Source organism: Nicotiana attenuata, chromosome 2, assembly GCF_001879085.1.
Source record: "Nicotiana attenuata strain UT chromosome 2, NIATTr2, whole genome shotgun sequence".
Lineage (NCBI taxonomy): Eukaryota > Viridiplantae > Streptophyta > Magnoliopsida > Solanales > Solanaceae > Nicotiana > Nicotiana attenuata.
The window spans coordinates 45,685,549-45,698,001 of NC_031990.1; the positions used below are offsets into that span (position 1 = coordinate 45,685,549).

The 12,453-nt window shown below is 42.6% G+C and overlaps 1 protein-coding gene across 3 annotated transcripts; it reads right to left on the minus strand.

Annotated features, from left to right (window-relative positions):
• Positions 1,501-12,040, minus strand: LOC109208780 (multicystatin-like). Of its 3 annotated transcripts, none has more exons than XM_019371935.1 (5): positions 11,838-12,039; positions 11,627-11,761; positions 5,291-5,428; positions 4,988-5,181; positions 1,501-1,762 (listed from the first exon to the last, which is right to left on the minus strand). In XM_019371935.1, the coding sequence occupies exons 1-4, from the start codon at positions 11,985-11,987 to the stop codon at positions 4,993-4,995; spliced, it is 612 nt and encodes a 203-aa protein (XP_019227480.1). In that variant the 5' UTR covers positions 11,988-12,039; the 3' UTR covers positions 1,501-1,762; positions 4,988-4,992. The 3 variants fall into 3 exon arrangements, with proteins under 3 accessions (XP_019227480.1, XP_019227489.1, XP_019227485.1); XM_019371940.1 differs by lacking the exon at positions 1,501-1,762 and adding an exon at positions 1,769-2,357 and having other exon boundaries at positions 11,838-12,040; XM_019371944.1 differs by lacking the exon at positions 5,291-5,428 and having other exon boundaries at positions 11,838-12,037.

Here is a 12,453-nt window from a genome sequence, read left to right on the forward strand (position 1 = left end):
AACTATTCGAACCGTTGCTTCACAATTTTAATCCGAACTTAACCTAAGCTTCTCCAATCGATCTCAATTTGTAACCAAAGACTCTCAACCAAATTTCGAACAAAGCCCAGTGATTAATACAAAGAAGCTCAGGTTGTTTTCTTCGCTGAGTCAACTCCAATTTGTTCGACCTAACTCAGCCAAGACTTCACAAAATGCACTCAAATTTTAACCACAACTTCTCTACAATAATACGAACTAAATCCAATAAACAATTCGAGCAATAATAGACGAGGTCAAGAAACTCAGTGCATCTTCTCCATAGATTAGAGTTCCGAAAATTTTCAATCAAGTTCTTGTTAAATCAGATCCAAATGCACTCAAACTTTGGATTCAGGTTCTATCAAGCTTTTACAACAGATTTAAAACTTACACAGTCAATTTTGATCCAAGAAGTTTAGATCTAAAGTTTTGAACCAAGCTCAAAGACGAGTTGACTAGCGGTCGAAACTCCTTTGTTTTTTCCTTTTCGCCAACAATGTTCAATCACGAATTTCGGCTCCGAATAATGATTCTCCACAACAATATTCAACGAGTTTTAGAATTTTACACCCAGATTTGCAATTTCAAAAATGAATTCTAAGTGGGCGTTTGGACACAAAGAACTGTAATTTCGAAAAAAAGTATTAAAAAATTTAAATAAAATAGTATTTGATAATTAGAGTTGTGTTTGGACATGAATACAATTAGGAGTTGTTCTTGAATTTTTGTGAATGATTTGAAGTGAAAATCTTTAAAAAATAATGATTTTTTGAAGTATTTCAAATTTTCGAAAAATACTAAAATTCAACTTCAAGTAAAATTTAGAATTTTTATGGTCAAACACCGATCCAAAAAAAAAAATCTGAAAAAAGTAACTTTTTTTTATGGCCAAACGATCTTAAGTCGTTCACTATGAACATAAAAAACACAAAGAGCGTATTTCTAATTTTGGAAATTTTTGACATAGGAATTTGTTCAGTTATTTAGGTGTTTGGGAAGGGTCGGGTTAATAGTTATGGGTACCGGGTATTAAGCACGGGTAATTGGCCGGGGCTTAGAAGCCCTCCACATGGCCCCTCCGTCAAGTTAAGACTATATTTAATTTATAGTTTAGACGGTACGGATATATTTGATCGAATAGTATAACAGAACATAACTACAAATAATATCCGAAAATAGAGGGGTATATTTGATCCTTTTCGGTTGTTGAAATAGCACAATGAATCACTACATCGATTTTCCCTTCACTTCAAAACTTTTCTCTCTCTATAATCTTAGTTTTATCAGAACTCATTTCTTTAAGCTAGAAAAAAAAAGGTTGGAAATGCTTAATTTGAAATCACAGGTGGTGTACGCCACGACAAATCTTTGTACAAAATTAAATTTGGTCACTGGCAAAGACTTTCTTGACTTTACACTTTCAGAACGTTTTTTGGAAAGTATTTCCGAAACACTTGTTAGATTTTCTCAATAAATAAGTTACTATAGTAAAGCATCTTCATTCATCATCAAACACAATTAGAAGAATAACATCAAAAACATTTTCCCCCCGTGTTATTAATAACAAACAGCCCTTCATTAAAGAAGGAGAGTAGACGATGAAGAAACATCCCAAACACTTTTTTCATGTCGTAGTAATAACACTACACTCTTAATAATAACTACAAATGTAGAAGACTGAGAATAGCTTAAAGAGATAGCAAGCTCACCTCAACATCGGAATCACGAGTTCTCTTATCACCTGCCAAAAATAAAATAATAAGTATATATAACAAATAAAGGCAAAGCAGGGTTGACCCAAAACAAATTTAAAGCATCAATTTTCTCATCATCACTTGTCTATATACAAAACAATTTGGCGGTTCCAATCTACAAAGAGCAAAAACCTTGAACCAGAAATGCAGACCTTGCTTTCGCGAAAGACAAGTTGCAATTAGAAGGGAGTTGAATTTTTTAGGTATAACATAATTTAATGTGAAAGAAAACTTCTGTCCTACCAAATATTTTTTTACCCAAGGAGCCTAATTAGCCCCGCAAAGGTCAAAGAGGACTAAAAGTCAAAGTCATACTATATAAAGCAAAAACGTCGCAGCACTAGTGCAAAATACAAACATGATGGCTAAAAATGAAGGTAGTCCACCAAATTCATAATATCATCTAATCATATAGAGTCCCAACCCCACCAAAAAGCTACACGCTAAAAATTTAAATTTGAGAACTGAAAACTCCTTCAAATTCCTCATGATTTCCTTATCTCTCCACAATTTACAATTAATGCAACAGGAAATCGCATTCGGAATCCTCTTGATGCCATTTCTATCTTCCTTCCAAGCCAGCTGCAAAAAGCAGACTATAAAAATACAAGTAATTTCCTACTGAACAATGTAGGAACTAGTGGTAATATCTTTCATTTGTTCTTTACACATTTAACACCAAGGAGTATTACATAAGCTGAATAAACTTCTTCTCAGATTATCTTTGTGGGAAGAAATGCTTCATGAAGAGCAATCCAACCAAAACAAGAGAGTTTTCGAGGTGACCTACATTCCAAAAAATATTTTCTAAGGCTTAGACTGAGAGAAATGGTCTTTTATTCTCTTCACGAACTGGTACCATGTTTGACAAAGTATATTCCAAATTTATTTCCTTTCCATTTAACATAATCTTCTTTTCCTGGAATCTTTTGTTGGCAATCCGTCTTCTATTCTTCTCCTTGAATCTATCAACAAACATTCTAAAAGAACTAGGTGGCATAATATTCCAGAAATAACATAGTGTTTTCCGACTAGCTACCTCATATTCGGACTAAGTCAGCAAAATCATTTTGAACAAGCTCAGATGAGAAAGATATAGAAAACATTCTGGTCCAACGAGAATAAACTTCTTGCAAAGAAAATAATCTTAGAGGATGATCTATAAGGCGATTAACCAACATTTTAAATCAAATGACATTAGAAAATAGAGTATTATTGCTTCCTTCTTTTTGCTCTAAAGAAGAAACCAAAATTTCCTCAGGATAGGTAATGCTCACAAAAGGTATAATCCCATTGAAAAAATCTACATGAATGGTTAATTTTTCAATGAGTATGAAGTATGAGGGTAAACCAATTTGAAACACAATCATCTCTTTCTTTTTAGATGAAGATGCTATCACGTCCTTTTATGAGAACCTATGAAAGAATTGAAGAACACCCATTAAAGATTTGGAAAAGACCTGTCTCTTGATACCTCTCAGCTAGAAACCTCATTTCCAAAGAAAAGGATCATCAATTGCCTGTTGGAACACTTGAAAAATGACTTTATGACAACTCATTCATCTCCTTTATCAGCACAAGTTTTCTTTTTGTCTACTCCTAGAAGAATGGAGCTTCAAATATTATAATTCGTATCTTTAAGCCTTATTGATTGTTTCCACACAATAATTTCCATGATGTCAATGCTCAAATTTAAATTCAGAAAAAAAATGCCCCCACTGGTGAATCAGTAGTGACACCTCAGAGTTCTATACAAACTTGACATTGAAAAGGTATGTAAGGTATATTATAATGTCTGTTAGGAAATTTTTGACAAGTATTACTCTGTTAAGATATCTCAGCAACATGTAGGTGTTAGGAGGCTGCTGCATGTATATTACAGAGAGCAAATGCTCAATTCCTCTATTAGCCCTGAAGTGCACTGAGAAAGTTCAACATGGTATCAACAACAGTTACTTTCACGGTTTCACCATGTTATTATAAAAAAGTTAGCGAAGAAATACATTTGTCTTAGTCTCAGTGCACATCTGTTTTGAAGGAAAGTAATTTCAATACTTTTTGATCTTTTGCTAAGTTCTCTATTCTAGCTTTGTTCTGGCTTTGCAAACCCTCCTTGTTGTCCTCGGGCATTTCACCTCAAATATATCCAATATCATGCTCCAATTCACAATAGTTATTTTGCAAACGCATAGGCATAGGTTTGTTGTTAGGCAACCATCAACAACATGCTTCTTCTTGTATATTCTTTTTCACGTGTGTGAGATCTCAAGCAGAAGCATACTACTTAAGTGTAAACAATGTCAAGTTCTCTACCCTCATGTTATTGACTAGTCTTCTGCAATCTGCAAGGTATATACCCTAATCATTTAGACAGAGACTACATCCCCTTCTCATTGCACAAGTACTATGTCTCATGGTCAACAAAGTTATCTGGATCAGGTTTAGAGGTTGTTAATAATTTCAAAGTGAGGAGTTGGACTCCTATTGCTCACCAAAATCATTTCTTTTGCAATGTAGATGTGGATCAACTACGGTGCAGCCTTATTCCACTAATTTCTCAAATGAAAACCTCAAATATATTACCTAGTTAATTGTCCTCGAGAAAATAAAAAGTGAGAACCACTACTTGTTTACTAGGAAGAGAATAATGATTTAGATAACTCGATACTCAATTCAGAAAGCTACCTTTTGTCCAACACGTTCTATTCTCAAAATACCTTGTATATGATGCTTCCCCTTTTATATCATAAACCTTACTCAACCATAAAGGCAGGGATGCTCTTAAAGTGAATTATACAACATCTCGTTGCTAAATAAAATAAAGACCTCAAAATGCATCTTTTTCCGTTCATTCACTCATTTAACAATACGGGAACAATGCCTGATGTTGGATGAAGCTAGCAATGAGGTTTTGAGGTGCAATATTTATTTTAATGGAAGTTGCTGGCCAGCGCACACAATAATAGCAACAGAGGTTTTACCAGCATTACTAATATACATGGGCATATTGGAATATAACGAGTCCAAATGGAGCGAAATGGATAGTGAGGCTTCATACCACAGACCTGAAATTGAGTCCTAGTTGTATTTGTCGTGTAGCACTATGCGTATGCATAAATCAACGAATTGTACAAGCACACTTACCATAAGCACGTAGTAATGTATAAACAATGTAAGTAACAAGAGAGAAGATGCATATTAAAATAGCTTACCTTCATCACTTGGATGATTTCTTAAACCTGCAAAATTTCACATCTCTATCTCCGTCAATTCCCCACCACGCCAATGCTTGAAAGGTCTTTATGGTATCATCAGCATCCCTGGCTTGAAAGGTGATATAACACCACATCCCAGCAGCATATGATGTGTTCACAGTCACATTTTTCACAAATTCGTATTTTGTAGCCTAAATAAAATAAAATAAAAACAGCCAAATATCAACTGTATTGGTAGAAATTCGACCCCATCACGACCAATTTATGGTAAATGGTCGACGCTGTTGATTTTTGACTTACGACGGCTGTCCTTAAGGTAAATAAAGGGACGTCTCCACGACCAAAAGAGGGGCCCATTCGTGACCAGCTGAAAAAGCTTGAAGCTATAAAAACCAAGAAAGAGAACCTCTCAAAGGGGGCTTCTTCTTCTACACAACTCTGAATACACCAAAATAAAAAGATATACTCCATAAGTGGAGCAATAAACAAGATCAATGTAAGATCCTGAACCTCTTCAAGGAGAGGCAGGTCAAGCTACCTTGATGAATAAAACCCTATTTATATCGTTCCATAACTGATTACCCCTATGTCTCAAGTTTGTCTTTTAATTCAGTGATTAACTACAATTGGCTATGATTTACCCCTTGAGTTATTTCGATTGATTTGCTTGGAAAGTATTCGATAATTTTCCACCAAACAATTTGGTGCCGTCTGTGGGGATTTCCTAGCGAAATCACATAGTTTCTCCCTGGAATCGAAGCCAAAGGAACGTTAAAAAAAAAAATAACGAGAAAGCGATCCAACTCAAACGGACCAAAGGAAGCATATCGAGCGCATAATACTCGAATGCATCAAAGGAAACTGAGATCCGAAAACAACCAGACAAGAAGAAGAAGTCCCCCCCCCCCCCTCCCTCAGAACGAAAGTATGAGGCATTTCCTTCACCCCTAACGCGGTGTCAGGCCGGAAACCGGCACAGGGTTGTCTCAAGCCAGAACCCTAACTCAGGCTAAGTACCTTCGCCATCAAATGCATCAGTTCGACCTCAGTCGAACCGGAACTTAGGCCTAGCGCCTTCGCCATCAAAATATATCAGGCTCAGTCGAACCGGGACTCAGGCTAAGCGTCTTCGCCATCAAATGCATCAGGACCGACCTCAGTCGAACCGGGACTCGGGCTAAGTGCCTTCGCCATCAAATACATCATGTTCGACCTCAGTCGAACCGGGACTCAGGCTAAGTGCCTTCGCCATCAAACACATCACGATCGACCTCAGTCGAACCGGAACTCTGGCCTAGCGCCTACGCCATCAAAATATATCAAGTTCAACCTCAGGCGAACCGAGACTCGGGCTAAGTGCCTTCGCCATCAAATACATCAGGTTCGACCTCAGTCGAACCGGGACTCAAGCTAAGTGCCTTCGCAATCAAATACATCAGGTTCGACCTCAGTCGAACCGGGACTCAGGCTGAGTGCCTTCGCCATCAAAATATATCAGGTTCGATCTTAGTCGAATCGGGACTCAAGCTAAGCGCCTTCGCCATCAGAATATATGAGGTTTGACCTCAGTCGAACCGGGACTCAGGCTAAGCGCCTTTGCCATAAGAATATATCAGGTTCGACCTCAGTCGAACCGGGACTCAGGCCTAGCGCCTTCGCCATCAAAATATATCAGGTTCGACCTCAGTCGAACCGGGACTCAGGCTAAGTGCCTTCGCCATCAAAATATATCAGGTTCGACCTCAGTCGAACCGGGACTCAGGCTAAGTGCCTTCGCCATCAAATACATCAGGTTCGACCCAGTCGAACCGGGACTCAGGCTAAGCGCCTTCGCCATCAAAATATATCAGGTTCGACCTCAGTCGAACCGGGACTCAAGCCAAGTGCCTTCGCCATCAAATGCATCAGGATCGACCTCAGTCGAACCGGAACTCAGGCCTAGCGCCTTCGCCATCAAAATATATCAGGTTCGACCTCAGTCGAATCGGGACTAAGGCTAAGTGCCTTCGCCATCAAATACATCAGTTTCGATCTCAGTCGAACCGGGACTCAGGCTAAGCGCCTTCGCCATCAAAATATATCAGGTTCGACCTCAGTCGAACCGGGACTCGGGCTAAGCGCCTTCGCCATCAAATACATCAGGTTCGACCTCAGTCGAACCGTGACTCAGGCCTAGCGCCTTCGCCATCAAAATATATCAAGTTCGACCTCAGTCGAACCGGGACTCAGGCTAAGTGCCTTCGCCATCAAATACATCAGGTTCGACCTCAGTCGAACCGGAACTCAGGCCTAGCGCCTTCGCCATCAAAATATATCAGGTTCGACCTCAGTCGAACCGGGACTCAGGCTAAGCGCCTTCGCCATCAAAATATATCAAGTTCGATCTCAGTCCAACCGGGACTCAGGCTAAGTGCCTTCGCCATCGAACTTATCATGTTCGACCTCAGTCGAACCGGGACTCAGGCTAAGTGCCTTCGCCATCAAATTTATTAGGCTCGACCTCAGTCGAACTAGAACACAGGCTAAGTGCCTTCGCCATGGAACTTGGGCTCAGGCTAAGGGCCTTCGCTATCAAAGTTGTTAGGTTCAGTCTCGCTCGAACTAGGACTCAGGTTAAGTGCCTTCGCCCTCGAAGTTGATCGGATGCGACCTCAGCCGCACTAGGTCTAGGGCGAGGAAAAACTAATTGCCGTCACTACAAGACGACCGCCCCTCCCCGTTCATGTCAGGCCAAAGAGCCATCATAATCGATCCAAAACTGACATGACGGCCTCGGTCGAATTCAAGGGTTGGTCGTCCCTCCAAACGTATTCAATAAAGAAAAGGAGAGGAACGGAAGACAGAATAAAGCGCAAGACAACCGATGGAAAAAAGAGTGCAATTGTCTACAGAGTTAAGAGCGCGGGTACTCCCCGCTTACATCCGGCCCCGGCCGGTCAATACAAGAAAGAAAAATACAAAAAAAAAACAACAAACAACAAACAGCGATAACAAATCTTTTCTTTACTCGGCGCCACCACCGCCGTTACCATCGCCGCCACTCGCGCCATCGTCAGCCTCAGGTGTCGCCACATCATAACCACAGTCGGCACGAGCTTCACGAGCCTTCTGGCGTGCCACCTCGAAGACGGCCTCGGTCACAATACCCGCCTCCAACAAGTTCTTGTAGACATCGCGTTAAGCTTCGGCGTAAACCCAAAGTTCATGAACCTGGTGGGAAACGGCAGTATGCGACAAACCAGCTTGATTCTGCAGTCGCCGGTTCTCCTCCTCCAAAATCGCAATTCGGTCCAACATGACCTGGGCCTCCTACTCAAGAACACCAATCCGTTCCTTGAGCCCCGCCTCTCTAAGGGTCGCTGTCTCCCTCTCCGACTCAAGCCGGGACTCATGCACGCGAATCGACGCCTCCAACGCCACGGCCCTCGACGAGGCACCCCGTTCCAGAAATTTTAAGGCAGCAACCTCGCCTTCCAGCGCCGCCAGTTTCCCGCTCCATTCCGCAGCCGCCTCCGCTGCCTTGACCCGGTTCTGCTCCGCCTCCAGCTCCATCTCCCTCAACCTGCCCTGCAGGTGCGCACACTCAGCTACAATTCCTTTTCCCACCTCAAGCTCCTCGTCCTTCCGACGAATGTGCTATTCAAGAGCACGTTTACTGCCAAGCGCCTGCAACAGCTGCTGATCCCGCCTCGCCAACTCCTCGCCCAAAGCCCGATTACCGGGATCGTTCCGTAAACGCTCGTGCAGCCCTCGGCACCGATCATGGTAACGGCGATATTTCCCCAGCATCTGCAGGAAGATCCTCGAACGAATCTTGGCTATGCGGATGTTCTCCACCTCCAACAAGTAAGTCTGCAAAACAAAGGGAAGGTAAAGCTAAGGCAAAGGCTAAAAAAAAGAGAGAAAAAACTAGGAACGTACTACGTACCCTCAGGCCCATCACGGCCACTTCGTCCATCACTTCAATATTCGAAACGCTCCTCAAAGACGCGTTCTCGGCCTCCGAACATAACAACTCAAACTGCGACACCAAGCTATTTCCTTCAGTTAATAAGTTCAAATCCGAGGGAACCTCAATAAACGGGCCGACCCCCTGCGTGCACCGTAGAATTGGTAATACCCTCCTCGAACATACGAACATCGTCGGGGTCCAAATCGGACTCAAACTCATACTCGTCCTCCACCACGTCCTTTCCCCTCTCCGCCGCCGTTGATGTAGAGCAACTTGCCATGGCCAACAATGGTACATCAGAAGTCCCGACGGCGGCCTGTAAGGATCGACCCTCCGCCTCGGCAACAGGAACATCGGACGGGGTCGTCAAGACAACGACATTCCCGTGGCTAGAACTAACGGGTTCAACTCCGACTAACTCCCTCTACTCGACAGCAAGCGCCACAGCCGCACCACCCTCCGAATCCGTCGGGGGAGAATCCAAGTTGATCACCGACGGAGGAGCCGCCACCAATGCCACTCGCCGCTTCTGCGAAGGCCTATCCTCCTCCTCATTTGAAGGCGAGCCCGTCCGAGAACGGACAAGCTCGGACGGTCCCTCATCTTGAGGCGTAGCCCGCGTTGGGGACGCGACCGCTGACGATTCAACCGATGCCGCCCTCGGTACTGGACGAGGCACAGGCACAGCAGCTAGCCTGGCAATTGCACCCGGCCCCGACGGAAAGCCAATTGAGGAGCTTTGACACGACGTGGTCTCTCTAGATACAATGAACAAACGAATCAATAAGCGCAGTCAGAACAACACAAAATAGAAAAGAGAAAGGGCCGAAATTCCACCTGTCACGGGCCTGCGACCATGCCTCTGCCAGAAAGCCGCCCAGGTGCGAATGCCCGCAGTACGAGGAAGCACTACCTCGACCCAGTCTCGGATCCCCTCCAAAGGAGGCGGCGGCAACTTTTCAGCTACAAAATATTAAGGTAAATCAATAACCATAAGTACAAAGCATAAGGAAAGTCGAAATAGGGCGTATACCCAGTCAGGAACGAGGTCTCACGTGCAAAGTTCCAAACTTCCGGGAATCCGTTTGGGTCCGCCACCAGGTGTTCAGTCCGAATATAGAAAAAGTTCTCAAAGGAATGACGAATGACCTCGTCGTCCAGCCCAACCATCAAGCCCTTCGATCCTTGTAGGCATGCATGGATCATGGTGCCGCGGATTTTTTGGGGAGCGAAGAGACTGAGCACATGCCTTAGAGTGACCTCCCTACTCGCTAGCTCCGCATACTTGATGAACATGAGAAGCAGCTTGTAGAGGTAAGGAGAAAGTTGGGCCGGACATACCTCGTAATAGCGGCAGAAGTCTACTATCAGCATCGGGAGCAGGAGTGTGTACCCTACCTGGAAAGGATAAGCATAGAACGAGCAATACCCTCAACGGTCAATCTGCACCCTATCCTCGATCTTTGCAAGAGCAATCTCGACATAACGTGGGATACGCCATCGCTCCCGCATTTGGGCTATCCCCACTTCCCCCAGAGAAGCAATGCCCCCTTGTTCCACGCCGCCCGGTGCGCTGAAATCCATCACTTGATCTCTTGGTCGAGGTAGAATTTCATCGACCGAAGGAATTTCTTCACCTTCCACCAACTCTAACCTTTCATTTGCCGGAGCGGGATTTTCGACCACCGGAGAATTAGCCGGACGATTGGCGCAAGAAGAAGTGCCTGCCATAATTGATTCACGAGCGAGAGAAAGAAGAACTTTGACAAGGGAAACGGAGAAATCAATGATGATAATGATCGGAAGAATAGGGAAAATGCGATTTGACAGAAGAAAAGGCTTCTCGAGAACTCTCTTAGAAGAACAATGAATATGTAAAGAACAAAATGACACATCTTCTCTAGTTATAAATAACAGATTCTGCCTGCACGGAACCCAACGATCGCCATTAATGCATAACCGGGCACGAAGCGATTCAGTTTTGTGAAAATGTGCGCCAATACGAACGACCGCGCAGGATGACGCTTCACTCACCAACCAACGGTTCAGTTCCGAAACTTCATTTCGGAGTGCCCTTCCCGATCACGTCGCTCTATCCGTCCGCCGAAGTCGACCCGGGCACGACCTCGATGAACGGAGGGACTAATTGTATTGGTAGAAATTCGACCCCATCACGACCAATTTATGGTAAATAGTCGACGCTGTTGATTTTTGACTTATGACGGCTGTCCTTAAGGTAAATAAAGGGACGTCTCCACGACCAAAAGAGGGGCCCATTCGTGACCAGCAAAAAAAGCTTGAAGCTATAAAAACCAAGAGAGAACCTCTCAAGGGGAGCTTCTTCTTCTACACAACTCTGAATACACCAGAAATAGAAAGATATACTCCATAAGTGGAGCAATAAACAAGATCAATGTAAGATCCTGAACCTCTTCAAGGAGAGGCAGGTCAAGCTACCTTGATGAATAAAACCTTGTTTATATCGTTCCATAACTGATTACCCCTATGTCTCAAGTTTGTCTTTTAATTCAGTGATTAACTACGATTGGCTATGATTTACCCCTTGAATTATTTCGATTGATTTTGCTTGGAAAGTATTGGATAATTTTCCACCAAACATCAACCAATCGCAGAACATAATTTTTCAGAAAAAGAATGAATCAGTTAATTAAGCACGCACTTACATTCTGTGAATTGAAATCTTCAATAGCTAACTGGGAGAGGTCAACAAATTTGGGTTTGTTCTCCTTACCCCGTTGGGGAATAACTGGAGCACCAATAGCAGCATCCAAAGTCAAATCCAGAGTGATATCAAAACCCTAATTGCAGAAAGGACAAATCAAAAAAGAGACGCCTCAAAAAAGCATGCATATTTGATACTAGCATAGGACCTACCTCGCTCTCCCTGACCTGCCTGTGATACTCTTTCTGAAGTTGGATACTCATTCTGCGACCGTCCGCATACATAATAAGATCATCATCAGAATCGTAGTAATCTTCTGCTCCTCCATCCTCACCCAATTTTCTAGGAGGATTCTCCGCCATCTTTTAGTTCAATTCAACTAGCTAAGGGTTCAATATGTCTCGCTTTTTGGCCAAGTTCTTTTTTTTGGGTGAAAATCATTTACCTCCCCAACTTTGTGTTAAAAATCAAACTCCTCGCTCAACTTTGAACAATAATCATTCTTCCCCCTTTATCCTACACAATACCTTTTTTGCCCTTGAACTTTTAATTTCCTCCTCAATTCAATACTTTTTTATTATATAATATATTTTTTTTTATGGTTTTAGCAATAACTTAAATTATGTAATACCTATTATAAATTGTAATTAGAGTTCATTAAAATTATAAGTAGAATAAGTAATTAGAGTCAATTAAAACTTATCTTTATGATTGTTATTTTAAGGCGGAATAGCCTAAATGGCACTTATACTTGTCCCACTTTGTCATGCCGGTCCCCAAACTTAACAATTTGCCAATTGAACACTTGCACTCCTTCAAACCGTGTGT